The sequence below is a fragment of the Emydura macquarii genome, unplaced genomic scaffold (genome assembly GCF_026122565.2).
Source record: "Emydura macquarii macquarii isolate MOO-44397 ecotype Brisbane River unplaced genomic scaffold, CSIRO-AGI_Emac_v2 contig_306, whole genome shotgun sequence".
NCBI lineage: Eukaryota > Metazoa > Chordata > Testudines > Chelidae > Emydura > Emydura macquarii.
The window spans coordinates 4235729-4261839 of record NW_027130443.1 but is presented as its reverse complement, the minus strand read 5'-3'; the positions used below and the strand labels follow the sequence as shown (position 1 = coordinate 4261839).

Below are 26111 nucleotides of genomic sequence, written 5' to 3'. Positions count from 1 at the left end.
CTGCATCAGAGGGGGCAAGATAGGCCCCAGTTGGGACCCCCTCAAACCTGCCAGACCAACGGCTATGCAGTGGTGACACCCCGCCACACTCCTATCTGGGGGCAGTAGGGCCACGCAGTGTCTTTCTTCCCCTGGAACATGCAGCCAACGCTGAGGAAGAAAAATTCCAGCCACAGAAACAGAGATTATGGCACCAGGTGGCTTTAACTCTGGCCATTCTTGCCCCCATGCTGACTGGCTGCTGGCTCCAACCTCTCTGGCCAGTCTTACTCCACCCACCTGGCATGCTCCCCGCCTGCCCCCTAGCCCCAACGTCTCCCCCTGCCCCACTCCCTCCCCTTGTTTCCCCATCTAGTGAATCCCTCCCCCCTCCCCAATGACAGACACAGAAATTTCCTGCAATATCTTTGGGAGATCTTCTTGAATTAGGTTTAAATAGTTTGGGAATCCACTGTATTATAAATGCAAAGTTGATGTATTATTGGGAAATTGTCTGTCACTTCTCTCGGGGAGACGTGACCAGTGTTATGAGCATCACCGGACTGTCTGAAGCAATGTGCCAGGCAAGAGGAAGTTTTGGGACAAACAAAGTTAAGTGGGTGTCCCAGGAAACACCTGGGCGGAGGCAAATTTAGATTCCACCTCCGGACTCAGTCTCCTGAAGCGACGCCCTGAGGGAGAGACCCAGTGTCTGATTGATTGCCTGCTCACGGTCTCTGAAGATCAAAGGCCCCAGTGGCATAAAGGAAAGGCTGACCGAGGTGTGTGTGTTCTTGCTCAGAGCAAAAGCTGTTATGAGCTTGTGACCAGAGAAAAACCCGCTGGCGGGTTTGAAGGGCTGATTCTTAGCAGAGCCCTTGTTAGAATTGGGGTGATCTCGGCTAAGCTCTGCGGGTTCTTGTATTGTTTCACCTTAAGAATAAATGTGCTTGCTTAGAAAGAGCGGCGTAGCAGCTTATAACTGGGCAGTTATGTTGTTCATAGCCTTAAAAAGTAAGCAAAGTGCAGGCACATCCTGGTTACGTCTGGCTCGCTGGGGAATTCATAGTGCAGGCACGGAAAAGCCCCGGTCAGGAGGGAAGGAGAGAGAGAGGCGAGTCTGCACCCAAGAGAGGTGATGGCTGAGAAGCCGGGAGGCGGGTGCCCATGCAGGGGAAATTCGGGTGCAGTTGCCCTGAATTGTTTCAACTCCCTACCCAGAAAAAAATCCCTCATGAGATTTGCAGCCGTTGTGCTGCTCGTCAGTTCCACCCCTCCCGCCTCCTCGCCGTCAGTCTGGGCTATTTCAACTAGAAGAGCCTCGGGGCAGGGACTATCTATAACTGCCGTGTCCAACACTGCAGAGCCCTGTTCTCTGCTGGGCCTCGGGCGCTACTGTCAGAAAAATAAGGAATAACAGCGACAGGGGAGATTGAGAAGATAAATGGTTCTAGAGGGTGAACAAGGAGACCGATTGTGCGCAACGTGCTCTCAAATGCACAGAGTGAGCAAACAGAAACCAGAGAGAAACGTTTGTGTTCTCTAATCTCTGTCAGTCACAGCATTCAGCGGTGCCCAGGCCAGGGGACTGATGTCAGGCCCGAGGCAGGATTTGTGAGCTGACAACGTCCTTTTAAACGTGGTTCTTGCCCGCTGGTCCCCAATCCTGCAAACCCTAGCCACCTCCTGGATTTGACACTCAGCCGCACTGCTGCAGTCCTTGAACTCCTCGTGTGTGTAAAGTGGAGCAGGCATGTGGCTGCGGGATTGGGGTCCTTGCTGTGGTGTTGCCAACTCTTTTGACTTCATAGAGAACCTCCAGGTATTTGGTGGTTTTTCCCTTAAAGCCTCAGCTCATGGAGTCAGGTGATTACCTGAGAATCTCGGCTTTTGTTGGACTCATGTAAGTTTCTAGCTCTGATGGTTGCAGGGAAAAGCTTGAAAACAAGAGCCCCAAAGGGCCAAAAACCAGCAGGTGAATTGAAAGAACCTAAAATTTAAAAATCTCAGGGTTTTTAAGCCAGACTCGTGATTTTTGAACATTTGGGGTTGGCGACCCGAAATGTTGTGCGAATGGGCCTTGGAAGTATCTTTGGGTCAACAAGCCTGAGATTAGCTGAACTTGTAAAGTTCTTTGTCCTCCACTTACTAGAGTGGGCCAGGGGATGTTGTAGGAGGGGTGTTAAGAAAACAAAGGATTCCAGGAGGAGCTCTTCTGTGAGATCTCTGCTTCCGCATGCGGACCTGGTGTCTCTCCGGTCACACCACACAACAGCTCACCGGATCCCAGCCTGCCAGCGATAATGCAAGTGTGATTAAACAATTATATTCCTGACACAGACATGACAACATGTCACTGCCCCCTGTGGCAGCCCCTATTGAGTCCAGCCAATGCCCTAGAGGGCAGATGCCATGGATATTAAACTGTCTCTACACTGGGATCTAAGCCAAAGAAATGAGAAAAGGCCTGAGACGCAGATAGAGAGGGATTGAGAGCTAGTGCTCCTGGGTTCTTTTCCCTGCACTGCCAATGACTGGTGTGTTCAAGAGAGAATCAAGAAAAACTTCACAGAGAAGGAGCAGAAAACCAGACCCAGCCTGAACAACCACTGGAAGTTCAACCCTGAGAAAAGCCTAGAGAGAGAGATTTTGGGTAGAGTGCCAGCTGCCAGAGGCTGGGAGCAAAGAAACTCTCCTGCTGTGTTCAGGGAAACAGGGCTCTGTGTACATTCTTTGTAAATAAACAGGATTGCACCAAAGGAACACCTGATGCCATCATCAATTTCCTCTCCTAGCAGAAACAACATAGAAGGCCCTGAACTTTGGCTACCCACCTGGATCCAAAGGGGGAACAATATATATACAGAGAAAGCATGGTTAGTGCCCTGGAAAGTAATATATGGTTTGTGGTGACAAAGAAAAAATAGTACAGTGTGAATCTTTAAACAGAATGACACATCTATCTTTTATGCCAAATATTTTTGCACTTAATACTCATATCTACAAGAAGCTTTGTCAGCTTTATTAATGAACTGATATTGTGCAACCTTTGAAAATGTGAAATGCCATATAAGAGCTAAGTGTTAGGATCTGCAGAGCAGACTGAGTTAAACCAAGCACCTGTGTTTACAAAGGAAAAATCCTTCCAGCAACCAGCAATGGATTTAAATATCATTATGATCAAATTAGAGATATCACAAACCCCTGAGTTTGGATCTAGGTCTGGGGAGCCCCAATATTTAGGAATATTCTGAGCCAAATTTTGTGCAGGCTTATTATGGGTTATTCAACTCTATCTTAGGTTTGTATACAGTATTTATCATAGTGATATCTAAGCACAGAATTTAACCTGACTGTAGTCTGAAAACTTTAAAAATCTAGGAGTTGGTTTCCCATGGCTTCTTTCAGCTGTAACTGTATCCATTTATCCTTGGAAACGCCCTGTGGATTTCAGAACATACATATCCTGACTTGTAAAGCATCCTGGAGGATTTCAGCAGAGCATTTCTCATCCAGGCAAGTTTCAGAGGAATCCAGGTTCTGTTCAACAGAGGGGATACAACCTAATTTTAGAGTCTAATATGTCAATTTCAACAGCCAGGAATTTGGGAAGGGCAGGAAAGGGTGGTGTGAGGGAGCCTGGAGGTGGACGTAAGTGACCCAGGGACCTCTTGGTGCCAATGGGCAGAGAGCACAGGGAGTGCAGGGGTCCCCTAGGTTAGGCACATGCATAATAGTTCTCTAAAGGGTGGCATGGGCGATCTCTACTGAGATCCAGTAGCCCACAGGTCATCATAATCACTGTGAAATGCACGTATGGCGGCTATTTAAGTAGCTAAGTATCTCTGCTGAAAATCAAGGCAGGTCACCAGAAGGTGACGTGCCTCAGACTCGTTCCTTTCAGGCAGGAGGTAACAGATGCACACATTTCATGTGTATGTGGTGTGTTGCACGCCCCACAGGGTAGCTCTAGGCAGAAGAAAAGACTGTGAAGTCTACAAGAGAGGAACTTCCCAGGATAAAACGCACAGCAGGGATATCCTCCTTATGACGAAGGATTGTTAAGGAATATCTGGAGGGTACAAGGAAACACAGGCCCCTCCACTGAGCAGGCAATCTAGCAGTTACGGAAGGAGGGTCACAGCCAGATTTTGGGCGAGCAATATTCTACAGGGCATGGCAGTCTCTTGAGCACCGAGTCCCTGCACCCCGTGGGACAGAAACCCCAAACCCCGGCTCTCCACGGGGCTAAAGCTAGAGCCCTAGCAGAAACCCCAAGCCCCGGTCCCCAAGCAGGGCTAAAGCACAGAGCCCCCCACGGCTGGACCCTGGAGATTTTATAGCATGTGGAGGGGGGCTCGGAAAGAAAAAGGTCGAGACCCCCCCGCTCTGGGATGCGTGTGAGGATTTTGTTCTGTCTGTAGCCATTGCTTCCCAGCAGCGCTACTCGCTGCTACTGGACTCTCTGCGCTCCGTCAAACAACCCTGCAGGGCACGGGTCGATTATAGTTGGTATCTGGCCCTTTAAGACCCTCCTCTCGTTGAGGCTCCGGAAACCGACTTCTGATTCTGATTGGCTGGGGCGCCAGCCGCGCGCAGCCGAACTTGACGCAGCCGGCGCGCACTGCCGCAGCCCCGCCCAATCTGTCTGACGGAGACCGCCCCCGCCCAATCACCGCCGGCCCTATCTGCAGTCTGTCTCCTGGGTGGCCAATCCGAGTCCTGGCTGCGGACAGCTCATTAGCATGACGGTGGTGGGCGGGGCGGGGCGGAGCAGAGCAGGGAAGGACGGTTGAGAGAAAAGAGGGGCCCACTGGCCGAGCCAGGGAAGTTTAAGCGGGGCATTGGCGGTGGGGGCAGGGAAAGGGGTGTGGGGGAAGGGATTGGGGGCAGGGGGGAATGGGGTGTGGGGGAGGGGATTGGGATTGGGGGGCAGGGGAGGTGGTGGGGGCGGGGGAATAGGGGGAGGGGATTGGGGCAGGGGCGGGGGAATGGGGTGTGGGGGAGGGGATTGGGGGTGCTGGGCTGGAGGGTTAGAAGGGAGCCTGGGGAAGGAGCTGCTGGTGCGGGGGGAGGGGAGGCAGTGCTGGGCTGGGGGCTCTTTCCCTAGCCTGACCTGATTGGCCAGTGAAGGACTATCACAAGGTGGGGGGCAGGGCTCCCCAGTCGCTCCCTCTCTGTCCATGCCCCCAGCTGACCTCTCCCTGGTCCCCCTTTCCTGCTGGGTGTGTCTGTGACTCTGGTGCAGTGACCGCTTGTGCCTGGTGCTCAGTGCAGGGGCTGGGAGCCAGGATACCTGGGTTCTGTTTCTGCCTTTGCCACTGACTCCCTGGGTGACCTCGCACAAGTCATTCCGTGCCCCAGTTTCCCCAGTTTGAAGAACGGGGTGTTGCCGGGGTAATTAATCGGTGAAGCACTCTGAAAGGCAGGGTGGCACCAGTGCAGATTATAATGTATGTCATAGTGTTAAGCTTGTGAATTTAAGTAGAGGGTTGGTAGTATTAATTGTGGATCAGGGCATCTAGAGTTTTGACTGAGCATCTTTTAGTTTACAAATTGAAATAAATCCGTTGGGAAATACAACGAACATTCTCCAAGCAACATGCACAGAAAACCAGTTGCTAGTCAGGCTGTTAAGTGTGCAGTGCTGTGCCAATGTTGCCTTTAAGTTCTTGTGTCTCTTGAATATCTTTTTGTTGCAGTGTTAAACTTGAAAATTTAAATAGCCTTGTTTTGTTTTGCACATTTATCATTTTGCTTCTAGAGGCGACAAGAAACGTGATTGGCCAAGGTCAGACAAAGAGCTAGTATCTGAGTTGTGACTAGAACCCAGGAGTCCTGACCCCGTAGTCGTCAGAGCAGAAGACAGTGCTTCCTCCTGAGTGGGATGTGCTGGGTGGGCACTAGGGCCTTGTTTCAGCTGGGCTGTAGCTTGAACAGTTGCCACTCGGGTTGAGGTTTGCTACCGCCAGTTTCCAATAACCTTTCTCCCTGCTGCCCAGTTGCTGAGATGTCCATAATGAAAATTGATTGCGCATTTCAGGTGGCCTGGTCTGAGCTGCTTCAGCTTTTCCTGCTCTTAGCTGGTGTCTGCAGAAATCGGTCATGTCGCATGGCGCAAAACAGCTGGCTGCTGGGATCTTGTAAGTGTTGCAGGTTCTTTTCCCCTTACCAGACTGCAACAGGTCAATTGTTGTTGTCGTCATGATGATGCTGACTGCCCAAAGTGCCTAACAGCAACCAAATCTAGGTAACGGATTAATGGAGCTTAAGCCTGAATCGACCGTTAGTTCATCTAGTCTGACCTCTTGCATAGCACTGGCCATAGAACTTCACCCAGTTACCCATAAACTGAATCCAATAACCTCTCCCAGAAAGACAGCCAGCCTTCATCTGACGAGTGGAGGATACACCACGTCCCTTTGTCGTTTGTTCCAATGGTTAATGATGTCTTCCCTTACTAATTGCCTATTCTTCGTAAGTGCTAAGTTATATCTACGGATATTTACTTCCCGGTTTTGGATTTGTTATAGATTGCTTTTTGGTTTCTAATTCCTGCCTTCACTCATCCTCGTCCTGTAATTGGACCCGTTCAGCTGGAGTACCACTGGGGTGCCCTGCGGGCATATCTGATTGCAGAATCTTGGCCCTTGTTTGCTGTTCTGCCTTGGGCTGTGGCTTGTATCAGATGCTCCAGATAAAGGCAAAACTCTCCTCTGTGGTGCACAAGAACCAGCCCTTTCCTTCTCTCCATGCTGTGCCATGGAGGGTGGCATGTCTGTCTCCAGCTATAGATTAGTGGATGCCCTGGGTGCAAGGACTGATGGATAGCCTGTGGAATTGGTACCCAAAGGAGTATAACTTCAGACCCAGTTCTCAGTCACCTGAGAACCCTGCTCAGTCTTACTCTTCGCTGCAGCTGCTTGACCTGCCAGCAGAGGGCAGGACTTGGGCTGTAACCTGTGTACAGGACATCCTGGAGTGCTCCAAGTTGCCCTGGGCCAAGCAGGTCTCGGTGGGGTTAATTGAGCCCTTGGTTTTTACAGTGCTAGCTGCTCTCAGCAAGGGCTGCCGTGGGGAAGGGCGTGGGATCTCTGGTGTTGGGAGGGAGTCGCTCGCAGCTACTTCAACCCCTGCTTCTCCCAGGAGGAGTCACTCTTGTGAAGGGCTGTGGAGAACGCTGGCTGTGGGGGAAGCTTCCCAGCCCCTCCCAGCAAGAGGTGCTGAAGAATGTGGTGGCAGCGCTAGCAACGCCATCCCAGTAGTGTCCCAGCAGTTGTGCTTCCCCCCCTTCCCTTCGCCCCAGTGTGACACGAGCTCTCTGGTTGCAGACATGCTACCGGCAAAGGCCAACATGGAAACTTCCTGGTGGCCATCAAGCAGGAGAAGGGGGAGGTTCCCCGGACCAGCACCGAGAAGCCCCACGGCGAGGAGGAGGTGAGCCCCTCTGTGGTGTAATCTGGCTCTTCTGCTTTCCCTGCCTGCCCTGGGCACACGACTGGGCTATTGCTCGTCCGCCCTCTTGTGCTGGCTCTGATGCAGTTCCCCGGGGGCTGTGACGGCTGGGTTTACAGCACTGCAGGGAGCCGCTTTGCTGGTGTCTGTGCTTTGTGCGTCACCCTTTCCATAGAGACGCATTTGCTTACCCTGCAGTCGTGCAGAGTGCTGGGGCCGGGAAGGTGTGGGGGCCTTGTGCCTGCACTAGGCCCTGGGCTCGGAGAGGCTAACTGCACGGGCTGCATGTTGCTCTGTCCCTCTTCTCCCCCTGTGGAGATAGTCGCTTGGTGAGCTCCAGGCCAGCATGTTGGTTTGTTTCTTTTCCTGCGGGGCGACAGCCAGTGAAGAAGAGGGGCTGGCCCAAAGGGAAGAAGAGGAAGAAGATCCTGCCCAACGGCCCCAAGGCCCCGGTGACGGGCTACGTCCGCTTCCTGAACGAACGCCGTGAGCAGATCCGCATGCTGCATCCCGACCTGCCCTTCCCAGAGATCACCAAGATGCTGGGAGCTGAATGGAGCAAACTGCAGCCCCCGGACAAGCAGGTACTGGGGGGAGGTGGGATGGGGTGTCCCGAGGAGACGCCCAACTCCCTTCAGCTGGGCCCTGGCTCACAGCTGCGCTCCAGACCCGTGCAGCTTGTTGGCTCAGTCCAGGAGTGCACCTCCAGCCCAGTGTAAGACCCTTTCGAGAGTCGGCTAGACGGTGCCCAATGGAGGCTGGGCCGGGCTCTACGGGACATACCCCATAGCTCTTGCCTAATCAGCTGCTGTGCTCTGGGGCTGGGGTCTATTCCCTTCCATAAATGTAGGCTGGAGTGTCAGCCAGCAGCGAACTCCTCCTGTCCACCGGGAGCGGCGCGACTGCCATTGGCAGCCATGGGAGCATGGCCCCGAGTGCCGGGCTAGGCTCCGGGAGTCACCCCCAGGAATGCATGCTGGGCCCCCTTGCTTGGATCCAGGCTCTGGGGTGGTGTTTGGGGCTGCGCTGTGGGGCGTGCGAGCCCCGATGGCAGGTCTGACCCCGTGTGATTTCAGCGGTACCTGGACGAGGCGGAGCGCGAGAAGCAGCAGTACATGAAGGAGCTGCGGGAGTACCAGCAGTCGGAGGCCTACAAGATGTGCACGGAGAAGATCCAGGAGAAGAAGATCAAGAAAGGTCGGTGCTGGGGGTGGGGAGCTCGTTGGAGGCTGGCTGGGCTGCGACGGGGCCCCTGAGTACAGCGTGGCGCGCTCTGCCCTGCCTCGCCCCCCACGGGCACTGAGGAACTGGGAGGCACTCTGGGCCCATGGGGCGGGGAGCACCCCCTCAGTGCATGTGCGGCAGGGTGGGCCTGGCACGGCAGGGGGAGGCGTGTAACCTGGGAACCTTTGTGCCCCCAGAGGATGCTGGCTCTGTGTCTGTGAACACCCTGCTGAATGGACACCCGCACAAGGTAAGGAGCCTGGCGGCTCTCCCCCGGGGCGGGCAATGCTTGGGCGGAGGGCTGGGCTGCCAGCTGGGGGAAGTGACGCTGGGGAGCACAGAGTCCACCCCGTAGAGGGTGAGGTAGTAAGTCCTGTCTAGCCGCATGGACGCCGCCAGGAGCACCGCAGGCTGGGGATAGCAGGGGTTGGCCGTGGTAAAGTGGGACCCCACTCAGTGATGTGACACTTACCCGGCTGGTGCTGCATGGCTGCTTGCTCAGTCCCTGTCTGTCGTTCCCCCCATGCCCACACACCCACCGACCATGCCAGGGGCTGCCCATCTCTCCCCGGCCACCCCTCGAATGTCCTTCAGGCCCTTGCTGCATGTGACTGTGCCGCGGGTGAGGAGGCAGGAGATCAGGATCAGGCAGAGCTGTTCAGCCCCGGCACGTGGAGCTGAGCCAGTAACAGCTGGGGGTGGCGTGCCACCAGCAGGCTACTCGTTATTGTGCATCCTTTAAAATACCCCTCCCCGCTGCCAAGGCTGAGGACTATGGCCCGGCCTGTGGAGGGGGGGTCGGGGACTATGGACCCACCTGCTCCCCTGGGGCCATGTGTTGGGATAGGCAGGAGTCCTTACATCCCGCTGCCTTCCCCATCCCTGAGCTGAAGCAGAGCAGAGGCCTCGTGTGTCTGGATCCCAGGGGAGGCAGGGATCCCTCCCAGGCAAAGGGACATTCACCCTTCAGCTAGAGTCGACCTGTCCTGGCCACTGGCCGTTAACCTGCGTCTGCTCCTGGCCAGGGTGGGGAGTGCGGCGGGGACGGCTTCTCCACATTCGACGTGCCCATCTTCACCGAGGAGTTCTTGGACCAGAACAAAGGTACCGAACTCCGGGGAGGAGGGGGTTGCTCTTTGGGGCAGGGACCATCATCCGGTCTGTTTGTACAGCACCTAGTGCCGTGGGGCTCCTAGGGACACAGCCCTGGGCCCGGGGGGAAGGTTAGAGTCAGTCATGCCCAGTGCTGTCAGCTCCTGCAGGTCCAGGATCCCAAGAGCGGCTTTCCTGGTGTAAATAGACCCCTGGGGCTTGCTGTAGGTCAGCGCTAAGGCAGGGTGCCAGACAGCCCTGGGAACGGAGCCGCTGATCCCAGCATCCTGCCCGGAGGCGGCTTCCACTGCGTTAGTTGCCTCAGCATGCGCCAGGTGCAGGGGCTGAGGACACGGGCAGCACCTAGCGCTGCGAGGCCCTGATCCTGGCTGGGACTCTGGGCTCTGCCATAACCCAACTCTGCGCGAGCCCTGACTGCTCCCAGCTGGGCTGAGTTGGCCCCAGGCCTGTATAGAGCCGGTGGAGAGCCCGGATCTCCCCCGTCCCTGCACTGACCCGCCCTCCTGTCTGCGGTGGGGCAGCGCGGGAGGCTGAGCTGCGGCGCCTGCGGAAGATGAACACGGAGTTCGAGGAGCAGAACGCCATCCTGCAGAAGCACACGGAGAGCATGAGCTGCGCCAAGGAGAAGCTGGAGCAGGAGCTGGCGCTGGAGGAGAGGCAGACGCTGGCCCTGCAGCAGCAGCTCCAGTCCGTCCGGCAGGCCCTGACCACCAGCTTCGCCTCCCTCCCCATCCCAGGTGAGCCCAGGAGGACCATGGGAGCCCTGCCTGCAGTGCTTTCCCCGAGCAGGGCGGTGCCTGGGGAGCCCCGGGGGCCTGATACTCTGCACATGGTGGGTGGCTGGAGATGGGGCCTTAGAAATCTCCCTCCATTTCCAAGGATCCTGAAGCACCTCCTGCTGTCGCTGATGAGGCGTCTCTGCCACCACGGCAGTGCAGCCCCGTGGGCTGGCGCATGGCTGGCTCAGCACGCAGCCGGCAGGGGGGACAGCAGAGCAAACCTCTGTGGAGAAAGTGCCCTGCTGTGTCTATGCAGAGCAGACGGGGTCTGGGCGTGGCAATCTCCCCGACAGGCCCACATGGGTAAACTCACTCCGGGGCGAAGGGCCAGCTGGGCTTTGACCCCCAGGCTACAGGGGGGCCAAGGGGTTTGAACCTGAGGCTTGAGCCTCAGAGCTGAGCCGTCCACCCAGCGAGGAAACACCCTGGAAAGGGCCGCGGGCGTCCTGCCCCCTCTGTCGAGTGCCAGTCCTAACCCCTTCAGGCTGCCGGCGCATCGCTGCAGCAGCTGTAGCGGCCTCCTGGGGCATTGGGTTCCGCGCGTCGCTAACCAGACCCCATCCCCAGGGACCGGGGAGACCCCCACGCTGGGCAGCCTGGATCTGTACATGGCTAAACTGCACAGCGCCATCGAGAGCAACCCGCTTCAGCACGAGAAGCTGGTTGTGCGCATCAAGGAGATCCTCTCCCGGATAGCCAGGTGAGCCGCCCGAGGGCGGGGGTGCGGTTCCACTGCAGCGGCTGGTGCCTGGTGGTGCTGGGAACCGCCCGGCGTGGGCATGACCCGTGGCAGCCCTTGGCTGATCCTGGCAGGTGTCTAGTGCCCAAATTCGGTGGGTGAGGCCAGCATCAGTGCTGCGGGAGCCAAGTCTTGGCAGGTGAGAGGAGGATGTGGTTGGATCGATCCAGGCTGCCTCGATGCTTGGCCTTTCCCTGGGCCGTTCTGGGGGGGCAAAGGGGGCATGTCATACCCTGGGGTGGGAGTGCAAGTTGGAACACCCCTGGTGGCCAGGTCACCCTGGGTGCCAGGGGCTGTGGGGGTATCTCTGCTGCATGGCTGTGCTCTGCCTCGGCCTCAAGCCGGACCCCGACAGCCCCTTGCAGATCAACCACCCCTTCCTGGCTAGAACAACCCAAACACCCCCAGGGCACCTGCAGGCCAGCTTGGGGCCTGGGCTGCAGCCAGCACCTGAGCAGATCTGTGGCTGGAGGGGTCCATGCCCGGGGCTTGTAACTCCACGTTTTGGGACCCAGTTGGCCAAGGAGAGGCCCCCATTTTCCATGCCAGGTGTCCACGTGCCACAGGCATGGCAGTTATGGCACGGGGCAGGGCAACGTCCTGGTGTCCCTCGCCTCTTCTCCCTGCTGGGATTTCCCCCTGGCAGAACAGCGCCCATCTCCCAGACCTGGGCACGGGCAGCTGGTGCACTGACCGCTAGAACTGGCCTGAGTTCTGGCCCGGCATGGACTGGACATCGCACGGCTCCACGGCTGCGCAGTGACCCGTGGGAAATGGGCTGCTGGCTCTCGCTCAGTTTCCTGCGGGGCAGGTGTCCGCGTTGCAGCATCTGCCCCTGGGGTGACCTGTCGCCCATGTGGGCAGGCTGGATGGGTCATGGAGACCAAAACTCCCCCCTCTACTTCGGGGGGGATCCCCAGAGTGGGCTGGAAGCAGTCTTGTGTGGCACTAAATGGGCACTGCCTGTTCTGGGGAGGAATAGCTCCTCCGGCCCCACGCCCCTGCCGCGCCCGAGATGCCGAATGAGCCGAGAGCTCCTGAAAAAGCCATGCTTCTCTTTCCTCTTTTTAGTGACCACTTATGAAAGGCCTGGTGTGTCCCATGGCCCAGCGCTGGCTCAGACTGGGACCCTCAGTCCCCTCCTCCCGCCCGTCCTGACACCTGGAATCCACCGGAGCCTCACGACTCACCACCTCTGCCTCGCACAGATCTTTGCTGGAGAGTAACTCTTGGACCTTCCATGCAGCTGGGTGTGGGGCGGGCCTCTGTAGGGCCTGGGGGGGCAGGCCAGGGACAGCAAGGCAGCTTGTGGGCTCACTTCTGGGATCCGCCTGAGCCCCTGGCTTGCTGCCTGCCGGGACGGGGGCTCAGTGCAGCGTGACGGTCTCCCCACTGCTCTTGGCCGGCTCCCCGTGGTAGCAGAGGCAGGAGACAGCTGGTCGTGCTGCAGGCCCCATGTGCCCCGTTGCAGGCTGGTGCTCGATTCCCCCGTGAGGCCCCAAAATTGTGTAGCGATGCTGGAAATCCTGCAGCAGCTGCCTTAACTGAAACCGCACAGCCTTAAAGCTGCCCAGAAGCTGCAGCTGCCCCTGGCCAGTCACTGTGATCGGAAATCGGGCGTGTCTCGGGCTGACCCCACCCTCCCAGCTGCCCAGGTGACAGAGTCTGTCTTGCCAAGGCAGAGCAGAAGCACTTGTCGCTGGGCGGGCGCTGGTGTAGACAAGGCACCGCTGCCCTTACCCCCGTGTCACCTCGCCCTGCGCTGAGCCGAAGAGGGGACAGCCGTTGTCCTGTCCATGCTAGTGCAGCCTCCCCTAGAGCAGGGACCAAAGTGCTGCACCAAGGGCAGCTTTTAGCACCAGGCACCACCAGCCCTGGTCAGAGAAAACAGCTGCTTCCTCTACAAGGAGCGCTCCGTTTCTCGGGAGGAGCATGGTTCGTGCGATGCACTCGGGGGACATGGCAAGATCCATCCTTCCCTGGGGATGTGCCATCTGGGGGTGCTACCACCACGGTCCCCACACGCAGGGGGGAAGGATACACTTTACCAGGGCCCGGAGGCTGCAACCCCCATTACCATGAGGAAAAAAATGTTCATGGCTCATGAGATTGTCTGTCTGGAATGAGGGATTGTGGGAGGGGGCCCGTGTTACAAGTTCGTGCTGGGCTCGAAAAAATGATCCTTGGGCCCCGGCTACCACTCAGAAATGTCTGTGCCCCAACCCCAGCACCTGGTGGCATCCCAGCCCCGGCCCTGCTCAGCCAGTAGCACAGTGGTTTTCAGCCTGTGTCCGCGGACGCCGGGGGGTCTGCAGACTATGTCTAAGATTTCCAAAGGGATCTGCACTGCCCTTCGAAAGCTTTTAGGGGTTTGCAAAGGAAAAAAGGTTGAAAAGCACTGGAATAGCAGATGGGGCTTGCCACAGACCTCTTTCCTCTTCTCCCTCCTCTACCTCCCCAAGGGGCTGTGAGGATAGATTCCCCGCTGTCAGTGGGGTGCTGAGATAGTGCAGTGATGGGGGCTGTGGGGGCACCTGGCTACGCCCTCCCCTGTGCTGAGTGCTCTGGGAGCTGCACGCGCTGGGGCTCCCTGAGCAGCTTTGAGTGTCCCTTATTCTGCGTCACCTGAGTCGATAAGATCAGTGGCTTAAACATTCCCTTTGTGCCGGTGCAGGGGCTGTGCTTGTGTCTGCAGTGACCATCACACAAGTGTCGAGGCCCCCTCGTTCTGTCTGGGTCTTAGCTCAGTATCTCCCGTTAAGTGGGGTTAGTCACTAATCTCGGGTCATGTAATTAGAGAGACTTATTTTCTTACTAGCACTGTGTATCAATTAGCAGTCGCCTCTCCCTTGGAGCTAACGCTCTGGCTGCTGGAGAGGGGAGAGAACTAGTCTGATTTTTTTGTAAGCGTCTCCATGTCTCAGCACTGCAGTGGCAGCCTGTGGTGCCTGGGAACAGCCGGGGAGACATTTCCTAAAAATAAAAGTGGGGTAGAGACCCAATCTGTTGCCCTGTGTGCAGCTGGTGTGAAAGTGGCTCGGGGGATTGGGGAGGGGTAGCGCGCGGGGATTGGGGAGGGGTAGCGCGCGGGGATTGGGGAGGGGTAGCGCGCGGGGATTGGATCGTGGCCGAAGCGCGTTGGTCCCTGCATTGTGACTCAGTGACATCTCTAGCTACTGGAGCAACAGCAGCCCTCACTGTCCCCTGAACTTCGGCAGAGATGCCATGCAGAGGCTTAGCCCCTGCTATCTCCTCTGGCCCGGTGTCAGTCTGGGATGTGGGGGCCTGCTCTGGTTACAAACATTCAGAATCAAGGACCCCCATTTTGCTCTGGTCTTTGCAGCTTCCATTCATGAGCTGCTCCTCTGTAGCTGCAGTTCACTCTAGTCCCAGAGCCACACGCCACTTGTCAGTGTCTTTGGAAAGGGTTGGGCGCACACACATGAGCCAATCCAAGCCACGCCGGTTTGCACTTGGAGTGGGCAGGGACTGGAGCAGAGATCTTTGTGCCCTGTGCTCTGGTTTTTGGCTGAGCTCATTTTCAGTCTCTTGGGCAATGAGGCCCCTGGCGAGTGCCTAGCTTGCCCAGCCCTCATTGTCCGAGAGGAGTGAGTATGTTTGCAGAGTGCTTTGACCTGAGTTACAGCGGATGGAGGGTTTTGTGGCTAAAGCCCAGGACTGGGAATTGCTTCACCCCAGACTTCTGTGTGACCTTGGGCAAGACACATGACTTGCGAGTAGGGACCTTGCTGCTGGACCAAGATCAGGATACGGGAAAGTGAAGTGTGTGTAAGCAGCATGAGATGCTGCCGGGGCAGGTGGCACTTTAATACATAGATCCACCTAGAGCTTCAAAGCATCTCACAACAATAACCACTGCCCAGTTCTGCACCAGTATTCACAGGTTCACTCCTGCAGTAGTTCCATGCTCCCTGAGTGGCAGGAGGAGGCCCTCGTGGATTAGGTCCCCCATTCCCCATTTTGCACGCGGGGAAACTGAAGAGAGAGTAAATGACTTTAAAGATTCCCTGTGGGGCAGGGACCCCGTCTAAGTTGCTGTCCTGGTGATGTCATACAAATGGCCTCTTGGGACAACGGGTGGTGTTGCTTCCATGGTCCCAGATCCACGTGACTCAACTCGCACGGTGGAAGATCCTTTTTATTTTCTCCCCCTGGGATCTGAAAGTCAAGCTGGGTTTTCCCTGCCTCTCCCAGCAGCCCCAGCAATGCTGATTCAGCAGTAGCGCCCTGGCTGTCCCTTTTGCTGGTGCACAAGATGGAACAGAATCCTTCAAGCCGGCCTGCAGCCAGGTGGTTTCCTGCAGGACTTGACTGTGTCAGCCAAGGAAGCCGGGCTGACATGAAATCACAGATGAGCAGAGATGCAGAGTGTGGCTGTGGGGAAATATTTGCCATAGCATTAAAATACCCTAATCAGGCTGAGTTTTGCTGCTCTCCCCTCCCAGAGGAAACCTCACAGTGCTGGAACAGAGATGCTTCCTTCTGACGCAGATCAGTTTCCACCCTGAGCCGGGTGCGACTTTTCCAAGGTGCTGAGTTGAAAATCCAAACCCACGTCTCTGCCAGGCAAGGCAGAGCACCGTGTGGGATGTTCTACAAAACCTCACTCCTGCGCAGTGATCGCTAGCCCACTGCTGACAACACTGGCCAGGGGCTGACCTGGCCCGCCCTGGAGATCCTGGGGGGAGGCTCCGGCTTTGTGCACCAATGCTCCCTGTGCATTTCCTGTCCAGGAATTGACCAGCAGTGGGATTTGAACAGCTGGCCATCTCCATGCATGGGCTGAGGTACCCCTGGCCAGGGGACATATGTACCCCTGGGAACCCAGCATGGCTTTTTGTTCCCCGCTCCATTTATGAGGTGGCAGCTGCCTTTGCATGACCAGAGCTCAGGTGCCAGAGGCAGGGAGATCCCAGACTTGCTGGTTCAGTCCCTGCCAGTGACCCGCTGTAAGAAGGTGCTGTTTTTATAGGGTCTCTTTCCTGATGGTAAACACACTTTGGCCTTCAACCGGAAGTCGCAGCTGGTGGAACAGGCAAACCCCTGTGGCCCCTTGTTGCCTCTCAGCAGAGCCGCTCTTTGTGGGTGTTTGTGACTCTTGTGGGCTCTGCCTGCCCCCCCTTCCCCCCGGTCCCTGCAGCTTGGAGCCAGGCCTGCGTGGAGGGGAGCTCATCTGACACTCATCGAATTACCTGCACGCCAGGGGATCGCATTCACCGGGCCGGGCGCGGAGCCATCTATAATTCAGCAGGGGCAGCTGCCATCTGTGGCCCCGAAAGCAGGCGACAGGATGCTGCAGAGATCGGGCCGGCGAAGCAAGGAGGAGCAGCCCATGGAGAACGGGGTGTCCCCAGAGCAGGGGGTCGCCACAGAGGCCTCGCCCGAGGCGGGGAGAGCCGGGGACAGTCCCCGCGCCACCCGCCCGCAGCCGTCCCCGCGGGTCCGGCCCAGGCTGGTGTTCCACACGCAGCTGGCCCACGGCAGCCCCACAGGCAGGATCGAGGGCTTCACCAACGTGAAGGAACTGTATGCCAAAATCGCCCACGCCTTCGACATCTCTCCCACCGAGGTGAGGCGGGGGCGGGGGAGCGGCCCAGAGACCTGCCTGATGCCCCTGCCCCGGCGCCCAGGCTCCCCCCTGCCCTCAATCGGGGGGAGGGGGCATCTGCTGTTAACCCTTGGAGCTCTGGCTCATTCCAGCAGGCTGGCTCTGGTCAAAGCCCCGCTCTTAGGTTACAGCTGTAGGGCTTGTCTCGAGAACGCTGCGCTCCTGGCGCTGTCTACCCGGTCTTGGGCTGCCTTCCCAGCCGTGGGAAATCCAGGCCCTGGGTCCTCAGCGATGCACCCGGGGCCATGTGCAGTACACGCTGCTCCTGAATGGGTCATTACAAAGCCCCCCCGTGGGCGGGCAAGGCAAGCCGAGGCTGGAGACCTGGGACCTAGTCCCAGCAGCACCATGACTCTCTCTTGTGACCCTGTGCCTGTCACGTCCCTGCTCTGTGCCTCAGTTTCCCCACCTTCAGCAAGATCTACGCCTGGAAACAGCTGTGTGATCTGTAGGGGTGATGAGGAAAAACCTGGATGGTTTGTTCCTTAGCCAAGTAACTTGGGACTATCAAGACCAGCTGGCACAGATTCACCTATGCAGTGGCTGTCTGCCTACCTATGGGGCTGGGTGCTTTGAGATCCTCAGCTGAATGGTGCTGGGGAGAGGCACATTAGTCCTAGTATTGTCCTGCAAGGGGGCTGGTGGAGGGGGGCGGGGCTTAGACTGCAGCCCAGGCAAGTTGGACTCTCACTTGTTACCATCCGATGCTGCTCCGTAGCTCGCCTGCAACGGGCTGGGTGAGTCTCCGTCCCTCTTGTGTGGGCCCAGCTGGGGCTGCCCATTAGCTCCCTTGTCTTGTTCCTGTTGATGCTCATTTCAGCTTGTCGCTTCCGCGGACGCTGGAAAAAGGTGGCAGTAACCCATGCTCCTCTGCAGACCTGCCCCTGCCCCTCCATCCTGTCGGGGTCACGCTCACGCCCTCTGCTCTGGCTCTGGGAATAGTGTGTCTCAGGAATTCACCCTTGTTATTTAGCGCATCCTAGAGGACCCAGCTGAAAGCAGGGTCCTGATTGTGCTGGTGCTGCACAGTCACCGTCAGACACTCCCCACCGCCAAAGGGCTCGCAATCCGAACTGGCTGGACGTGGAAGGATTATTATCCCCATTTTACGGATGGGGAAACTGAGGCACAGAGCAACTAAGACATTTGCCCGAGGTCCCACAGGGCGTCTGTCAGAGCCAGGAATTGGACTGAGTCCAGCCTGGTTAATTAACGGACAGCCAGCCTGCTTCCACAATAACAACAAAAACCCATCATTTTTGTGGTTTGAAAATGCACCTAATTTTGCCCACTTTAAGTTGCAGGCCCCGAACTTCCAAGTAGGGCTGGTGAGATAACTCAGCTCTGCGGGTTATTCTGTTTTTTGCGCATTGACGATCACGTGAAAGAAGTTTGCCGCAAGGAAAGGGTGGAGAGAGCCACCACAACAGATCTGATGCTTAGCAGCAATACAGGGTTGTCGCAGGTGGTGGTGCCGGGCTCGTTTAGGCAAACAGCTGCCGTAGGAAACACAAAGGTCTCCAGCAAACACAAGCCTCACGTCCCCAATGTGCCCATTGCCCTTTTCTGGAGGCAAATGCCTTTCACGTGATCATCAATGAACAAAAATAATCAGCCCCCGAGCCGACTCGTCCCTACCAGACATCCAGCAGAATTCCAGGGGCCGCAACTCCCAAGGGGCAAAATTAGGGACATTTCCGACCCCTGGGTGGGGTGCCATGGCTCTGGTGCCAGCCAGCCGCTGCCCTGCTGAGCTGCAGGGTGTCCCCAGCTCCCAACCCCGGCGGGCAAGACGGTGACGCGGCTGCTCTCCGGCAGATCCTCTTCTGCACCCTCAACACCCACAAGGTGGACATGCAGAAGCTGCTGGGGGGTCAGATCGTCCTGGAGGATTTCATCTTCGCACACGTGCGGGGCGAGACCAAGGAGGTGGAGGTGACCAAGACGGAGGATGCGCTGGGGTTGACCATCACTGACAATGGGGCCGGCTACGCCTTCATCAAGGTGGGTGAGGGCCATGGGCTGGAAGGGGGTCTCTCCCCTGAGGCTGGGGTTGGCCTGGCCCCGCGGGAAAACCTGCCCTGCTGCCAATTCCGCGGGAGACGCATGAGAGATGGTCAAGAATTATCTCTCGGGAGGGTATTGGTTTGGTTTTTTTGGGTGAAAAGTGGCTGGGAAAACTCCAGTGTTTGTTTAAAAACCTGCATTGCCCAGGGCCAGATTGCCTGGAGTTGGGAACGCTGCCGCCGTGCTTCCTGGGAGCTGTAGTTCGGGTGCTTTGTCTGCCTGTTCTCCTGGCTGCCCAACTGGACTTCATCTCCCATGATGCACCATGACCCTGACTCCCATGACTCCTCACCAAGAGGGGAGAGCCTGGTGCATTGTGGGAGTAGTAGTCCGAGCAGGCAACCTGGCACATAGAGGAGCGTGGGAGAGAGAATCACTGAACTACAACTCCCAGGAGGCACCGGGCAGGGTTTCCATTTTCAATTTGTTGCTGAAAAGTCAAAACTTTGGGGTCAGACAGTCCAGGACGGGGCAAGAAGGCAGGCTCCAACAGGCGGGGAAGGCTGGTTTCCAGGAGATGGCCCATCAGGCTCATGCCCTCCACCCCTGGGACAGCTGAGCTGAGAGCAGAGAGTTTACAGATATTTATTCTCAGTAAAATCCTCCTCACACAATGTAAACGGCCCATTTGCTGCAGGCAGCAGGGAACCCCCCAGATCAGGCCAGGCGCTGGGGCACAAGGAGTTGGAAACGTGCTGGGGGTGAATGGGGACATGGGAGAAATGTCACCAAGCAGAGACTGAGCCTCAGCCAAGGAGGCGGTGGAGGGAGCCTTGGTCAAAGGCTACGGGAGCGGAGCTGCTCTAACGGAGGCGGGGGTGTCTCTGCTCTCCCCGTCTCTTGGGGCGAGAGCAGGAGTCGTTCAATGACCCAGAAAAGTGGCAAATTTGAAACTGAGCCAAAGCGACGCTTTTCCCCAGTGATGGCCTGGGAAACTCACTGCCACAAGGTACCAAGGAGGCAGCGCAAATCCTTCTCTCCCTAACAAAAGAAACCTAGCCTGAAGCTTTGCTCATCTGGATGCAGAGAGGGAAGGGCGATTACCTCCCTCCTCCCCTCCCTTCCCAGGGCTGGGTTCTCTCCAATCCAGCCCTGAGAGGCAGGGATGTGCTCAGGGTCTCCGAATGAGTCAGTAGCAGAGCAGGGAATGATTATCTGTGAGCCAGTCCCCATTGCGCTGGTGCTGCATGTGCTCCGACGATCCCAGCCTAAGCAGATGAAGCGAAGGGCTGGAGGGGAAGTGACATGGCCAAGGTCACCCAGGAAGTCAGTAGCAGAGCTGGGATCAGATCCTGTGTCCCAGCCCAGGGCTCTAGCCACTAGGTCACACAGCCTCTCGTGAGCCTGGCTCCCCATCTTGTGCCTTAGCCACAAAGGCGCCTGCTCTGGAGCTGGGCTCACATCACTGCCGCTCCTGCCCCGGTGCTGGTGAGAGGCCGCGCTGCCCAGGGCCTGGCGGTGCAGAGCGGGACCGAGGAGGAACCCAGGCAGCCTCCTCACCGAGCGAGCACCACCCCCACCACTGGGTGTGAACCTGCGGCCGGCCCAGCCCCCACAGGTGGCGCGTGGTTTCACTCTCGCTGAACACACAGCGTAAGCAGAGCCGGCGTTGAGGAAACCCCCCATTGCACGGGGATCCCCAGCGGGGACGAGAGTCTCGGGGCAGATTCGAATTCCAGGGACCAGAGCTAGGAGGAAGGGCTGAGCTCACATCCGAGCGTGACCCTGGGGGTCTCTCCCCTGAGGCTGGGGTTGGCCTGGCCAGTGCCCGGTGGGAAAACCTGCCCTGCTGCCAATTCCGCGGGAGATGCTCAGATTCTGTCGCCTGCCCAGCCCCGGCTGGCCCTGCCCGTCTATGCCCGCGAGAGCCCCCGGAGCTGGAGCCCGCGTGTCCCTGTGGCCAGGCCGCAGTCCCAGCTGTGCAGTCGCATTCTCCCCCCCGGCTCCCCCTGTGGCTTCCACAGATCCAGGACCCCCATTCACTTGGCGCCGCCCTGCCCTGGCGTGACCGGCCCCCCTCGCAAAGCACGGGGGTGGGAGGGTCCTTCCAGGTACACGGCGCTGGAGAAATGCCAGCTCTTATTGCTCTCTGGGAATCCCTGGGGTGTCACCCCCCCCACCCCGCCCTGGGGTGCAGATCTGGGATCACCCCCCTCCTGCAGTGCTGCCCCCTGGTGGCGGGGGGGGGGCGTTTGTGTGGCCACCTCCTGACGTGTAAGGAATGAGGGCAGTTCCCAGCTGCAGGATTCCTGGCGGGTGCTGAGGGGACAGCGCCGCCCCCTGCTGACCGGCCGTGTCTGCCCCCCAGAGGATAAAGGACCAGAGCATCATCAACCGCGTCCAGACGGTGTGTGTGGGCGACAGCATCGAGGCCATCAACGACCAGACGATCGTGGGCTGCCGCCACTACGAAGTCGCCAAGATGCTGCGGGAGCTGCCCAGGGCCCAGCCCTTCACGCTGCGGCTGGTGCAGCCCAAAAGGGCATTTGGTGAGTCCCCCCGCACACGCTGCAGGCCGCGGGGTCAAGTGTTCACTGTCTAGGGCCCTGGCCACAGCCCAGGGGACGGGGGTTAAACAGCTGCGTGAGCTGCAGGTCGGGAATGAGGGGCACCGGCAGAGCTGTGTGGGGAGCCCAGGACTCAGACAGCGGGGGGCTGCAGGTCGGGAGTGAGGGGCACCTCACTGTGTGTGGGGGAGCCCGGGGCGTTAGGACTGTCCGTCTATCCACGCGTCCCTGCAGGGGCAGCCTCTCCAGTGTCAGGTGTGTGACGGGAGGGTGGTTTGAGATCACAGCGAGCATAAGGCAGAGCTGGACACTGAGCCCCGATTGCTGGGTCCCAGCTCAGAGTCTCTGCCCCATGAATCCATCCTGCCTCTGGCCTGGCGAGGCTCATGGGACCATTGATGTTCGCGGTGGGAAGCCCTTAGCCCTTCCAGCCCGTCCCCCAGCAAGCGGGGCCGGCAGCACTGAGCGACTCTCGCCTGGGGTCTTAGCAAAAGGCTCCTACCCGGCTCTGCCGGTGCCCCTCACTCCTGACCCGCAGCCCCCTGCTAACCCAGCCTGGGGTCTCCAGCACGGCTCTGCCAGTGCCCCTCGGCCCTGGCCTGCCTTGCCCGCTGCTCTTCCAGCCTGGCACAGAGCGACAATCTCATGATGTGCCCAAGCCCTCCGCTGACCCTGACCCCCGAATGTGGCTGCTGAGCCTGGGGGGAGAGAGGGCGAGAGGGCTCACAGAGCTGGGGCTCGCTTGCTTTTCCCATCTGAGTTCTGCGCCTTCAGGTTCCAGCCAGCAGCACGTGGATCCTGCCAGTTCCCACCCCACCCCACCCACAGGTGCATCGCACGTGACGGCCCGTGACGCGGCTGGGCGCTGTGTCGGGCACGGGGCGGTGACGGGGCCGTCGTCCGGGCTCTGAGATGGCATCACTCAGCCCCACGATGAATCAGCCCCGGCTGGGTTATAGCTCCCCAGGTCCTGTGTGCAGGGGGAGCCGGATCCGCGGCCGGCGGGACGAGGGATGCAGCTGCTCCAAGGAGACCCTGGGGGTTCCAGAGTTAGCCAAGGGGCAGCCACTGCCAGCCTGCTCCTGAGCCGGTCTTGGGCCTGGCCCCGCAAGCCCCCCAGGACCCTCTGCTGGGCCAGCAAGTCGGCCCCCTGCAGCGGGGACCCTGCCCAGCCCCTCGTGGGCGCTGTGGCCCTGTGACTTTTCAGGTCGCCCGTCCTGGCCTCCGGCCGCCCCCTCTGTCCTGCTGCCCAGGGAGCGTCGGGCAGCCCATGTCGGTGTCTCCCACCAGGGGGCGCTGACAGCATGGCTGGGCCAGGTGCTGAGGCCTGGCCAGACTCTGTGGGTCGCTGCTGGGGTCTGAACGACTCCTTGGGCTGGGGCCAGCCCAGGAGTTAATGGAGGTAATTGGGGAAGGGACTTTGGATCCCATTAATTCAGGCCTGGGACCAGCTCGGGGCCTTTCTGCTTCCACCCACCCAGCAACTGGGGATCAAGGTGCCCGTGCGCCCGCTGGGGGCTGCCTGCGCTGGCCGATCCATCGCTGGAACGAGTTAATGTCGTTCTCAGCCTTGCTGCAGCTTTTAACCCTTCCTGCCGACCTACAACGCCCTTGCCTGGATCTACCCCCCCCACCCTCCAAACCCCCCCCCACATGCCTCCCCACAGCCGACCACCCACCACTGCCCCATCCCCCTGACACTGATTTACACACACACCCCCGCTGCTCCCTCACACACACGTTACCCCCCATGTTCTCCACCCCCTCCACACTGCCCCTCACCTCCCCCAGGCTGCAGGCATCCAAGGGACGCTTGGCCCTCACCCAGCTCTTGGCAACGTGCTGGTCTGGATCAGCCACCGTGTTCCACCCCAGAGGTAGCTGCATTCCAGCGATACAGAGAGAAGGGCTCTGGGCTCTGTGTGGGGGCGACATTCAGTGGAGCTTGGGCTGTTCTCCTTGGGCTGCTGGCTGGGTTCCCATCTGGGGGCCAGACCCTGGAGAGGCCGGTTGACAGACCCCCTTCCTGCCCCCCCAGGGTCTGATAGACCCCAGTGGGTCCCATCCACCCCCAATGCTTGCCAGAGGCCAGTCACTTCCCAGGACTTGCTGTGGGGGAAGATGAGGGAGTTCTGGGCCACTGTCCCTTTGCCCAGGGCCTACCCTAGCTGCAGGGGGGTGTTTCGGGTGGAGCTGGATCCCTGCTTCCCCCTGGCACCAGGGAAAGATGCTTGGGCTTGTTAGTGGTGCCAGGGTCCTGCCCTGGCTCTGGGACCCGGCGTCAACAGCCCCCCCGTCTGTGTCTCAGATATGATCGGGCAGAGGACGAAGAGCTGCAAGTTCCCGGGCGAGGGCAAGGTGACCAGTGGCAGAGAGACGCTGCGGCTGCGCGCCCGGGGCACCGCCAGCCTGGAGGAGGGGGTGAGTCGGGGGTGGGCGATCGCTTCCCACTGCTGCGGCGGAGGAGGGGGCGAAGGGTGTGTAAGTGATGGGGGGGGCTGTGGGCGTGGAGGGGGGGCCTACGCTGCCATTTCCCAGAGCAAGTTGTTGACACGCCTCTCCCTGACCCCGCGCTCCAGCTCTGACTCCCTGGGAGCTCTGCCAAAGGACCCAGGCGTCCGAGAGACAAGGTCCTGCAGGGAGAGGGAGCCAGGGTCTTGGGAACAAGTGCCTGTGAATTCACGTGTGCATGTGCTCACACACACGTGCTCGCACACATGCCAGTGAAGTCAGTCGCCCCTTCAGGCCCATGCGTGCACGGCGCTGTACGCGTGCTCGCCACCCTGGCCCCATGCCAATGGGGGACACAGTTGCGTGCAAATGTGCATGGCCTCAGAGATCCCGGCTCCGAGTCACGCGTGTGCCCGGACAGGCGTGTCTGTATCCACTCGCCAACCTGGCACCGACCAGCTGCTGCGGAGCCAGGCACGGCTGGGACTGTCCCCCTCCCGCGTTGCAAAGGGGACGTTTCCTGTCCAGGCCTCCCCCGGTCTGGTCTGGGCCTGAGCAGCTGCTCTTTGTACCAGGGGGCCCTGATCCTGGGCCACATCTGTCACCGGGGGAGGTGGCCCCGTGGGGGGGGGGTCTGAAACTATCAAGGAGCAAAAAGCTCATCTGGGTGGGGCCAGGGAACCCCCTTGGTGCAGAGCGAGGTCCAGCTGGCCAAGGCCCCTCCCCCACCAGTGCCCCAGCTGGCTCCCCTCTCCCGCCAGCCCTTGGGGGGTGCGCCCCCTCGGTTCCCCCCGGCTGTCACCGCTCTGCACCGTGCTTGGCCCAGGATCCAGCTCCCTGCAGCCATTAGGGGCCGAGATCCTTGGGCCAACGGCGTCTCCGCTGACCCGGCCTCCCGCCCGCAGCCCAGCGCCCTGGAGGAGGAGGTGGCCCGGAGGGTGGACGACCTTCTGGAGAGCTACATGGGCATCCGGGACCTGGAGCTGGGTGAGCGGGGCTGGGCCCTGGGCGGGGAGGGCAGGGGCTGAATGGGGGGAGCAGGTGGGGGGAGAGCAGGGGCTGAATGGGGGCAGTAAGGGCTGGCGTGGGGGGCCAGGAGCTGGGGAGGGCAGGCTGGGCTGGTACCTCGTCGTCCCTCTCATGAAGTGCCCTCAGCCTCTGGGGCTGTCCCTGGGAAGGGGGGGCCAGCCCCTAGCCCTGTCCCCCCCCCAGCTGAGCTCTCTGCCTCTCTCCGCAGCCTCGACCCTGCTGGACGTGGCGCGGGAGCGCCCGAGCCCCGCCGAGTTCGCCGCCGGCCTGGACTCGGTGCTGGGCGAGTTCGCGTTCCCGGCTGAGTTTGTGGCCGAGGTCTGGGCCACCATCAGCGAAGCCCAGGGGGGCAGGAAATAGTGGGGGGGTGCGGAGCACTCGGCCCTTCCCCCTTTCCCCCCCCGCCATGCCACACATCCCCTCCCAGCCCGGCCTCACTCCACATGGCGCAGGGAGCCCGCGGGGCCGTCCCTGGGCGTAACCCAGGCCCCAGATCTGCTCCAGGTCCCAATTCTGGCTGGCTGGGTGGGGGGCGAGACCCTGCAGGCCTGGGGCTAGTTCCAGGCTGTGGGGCCCAGGAGCCCCCCTGCCCAGGCCCTGCCCTGGAGCAACTGTCCATCGCTGCCTCCCTCCGCCCGCAGAGCAGCCAGGGCCCCCTGGGCGGGGCAGGGACAGAGCCCTGGGGAGGTGGGGACAGCCCAGGGCCCGGGTAGCGTCGTGGGGCTGGTGCGACTCTGACCCGTTCTTCGCCCTTTGCTCTGATGGCTGCCTTCCCTCCCCCACCAGCCTGGGACCCCCGGCCAGCCAGGGCTGTGCCCCAGGTCAGGCAGGGGGGGCAGCACTGGAACCCCCGGGTCGTTCCCAGGGCCGGGCTGGCGGTGTGGGGCCGGCACCCCGCTGAGACTGCCAAGGGCCGGGTGCCCTCAGGCGGTGTGGCTGGGGTGCTCTGGCCTTCCGCCATCGAAGGGGCCCTGCAGCTCCCGGGGTGCAGAGGTGGGGAGGGGCGTGAAGGGGGAGGGACGGGACTCGGCCCCCCCAGCAAATCCCGGTGGGGACGCCAGCTCCGCAGGCCTGCCGCTGGCCGCCTCCTTCTGTGGAGACACGCGACTGTGGCCCGGCTGGGCTCCTCTCTGGGTGAG

The 26111-nt window shown here is 59.5% G+C and overlaps 2 protein-coding genes across 4 annotated transcripts; both read left to right on the top strand.

Moving 5' to 3' along the window:
* The first annotated feature begins 4760 nt into the window (after positions 1–4760).
* On the top strand, positions 4761–12912 carry HMG20B (high mobility group 20B). Of its 3 annotated transcripts, none has more exons than XM_067557356.1 (10): positions 4761–4806; positions 6024–6122; positions 7311–7416; positions 7815–8018; positions 8511–8631; positions 8856–8908; positions 9684–9762; positions 10293–10508; positions 11118–11250; positions 12361–12912. In XM_067557356.1, the coding sequence occupies exons 2-10, from the start codon at positions 6085–6087 to the stop codon at positions 12371–12373; spliced, it is 963 nt and encodes a 320-aa protein (XP_067413457.1). In that variant the 5' UTR covers positions 4761–4806; positions 6024–6084; the 3' UTR covers positions 12374–12912. The 3 variants fall into 3 exon arrangements, with proteins under 3 accessions (XP_067413457.1, XP_067413470.1, XP_067413463.1); XM_067557369.1 differs by lacking the exon at positions 4761–4806 and adding an exon at positions 5085–5124 and having other exon boundaries at positions 6023–6122; XM_067557362.1 differs by lacking the exon at positions 4761–4806 and adding an exon at positions 5331–5432 and having other exon boundaries at positions 6023–6122.
* Positions 12913–16600: 3688 nt separating this feature from the next.
* Positions 16601–25362, top strand: GIPC3 (GIPC PDZ domain containing family member 3). The gene is made up of 6 exons (XM_067554200.1): positions 16601–16879; positions 18737–18922; positions 21294–21474; positions 23801–23913; positions 24849–24930; positions 25181–25362. The coding sequence occupies exons 1-6, from the start codon at positions 16601–16603 to the stop codon at positions 25330–25332; spliced, it is 993 nt and encodes a 330-aa protein (XP_067410301.1). The 3' UTR covers positions 25333–25362.
* The last annotated feature ends 749 nt before the right edge of the window (positions 25363–26111 follow it).

Bases quoted from the DNA above. Each gene is read 5' to 3' on its own strand.
- GIPC3 (XM_067554200.1), top strand. From the start codon at position 16,601: ATGCTGCAGAGATCGGGCCGGCGAAGCAAGGAGGAGCAGCCCATGGAG. The intron at 18,923-21,293 runs GTGGGTGAGGGC...TCTGCCCCCCAG, and splicing joins CCGGCTACGCCTTCATCAAG to AGGATAAAGGACCAGAGCAT. The intron at 24,931-25,180 runs GTGAGCGGGGCT...CTCTCTCCGCAG, and splicing joins CATCCGGGACCTGGAGCTGG to CCTCGACCCTGCTGGACGTG.
- HMG20B (XM_067557356.1), top strand. From the start codon at position 6,085: ATGTCGCATGGCGCAAAACAGCTGGCTGCTGGGATCTT. The intron at 6,123-7,310 runs GTAAGTGTTGCA...CTCTGGTTGCAG, and splicing joins CAGCTGGCTGCTGGGATCTT to ACATGCTACCGGCAAAGGCC. The intron at 7,417-7,814 runs GTGAGCCCCTCT...GCGGGGCGACAG, and splicing joins AGCCCCACGGCGAGGAGGAG to CCAGTGAAGAAGAGGGGCTG.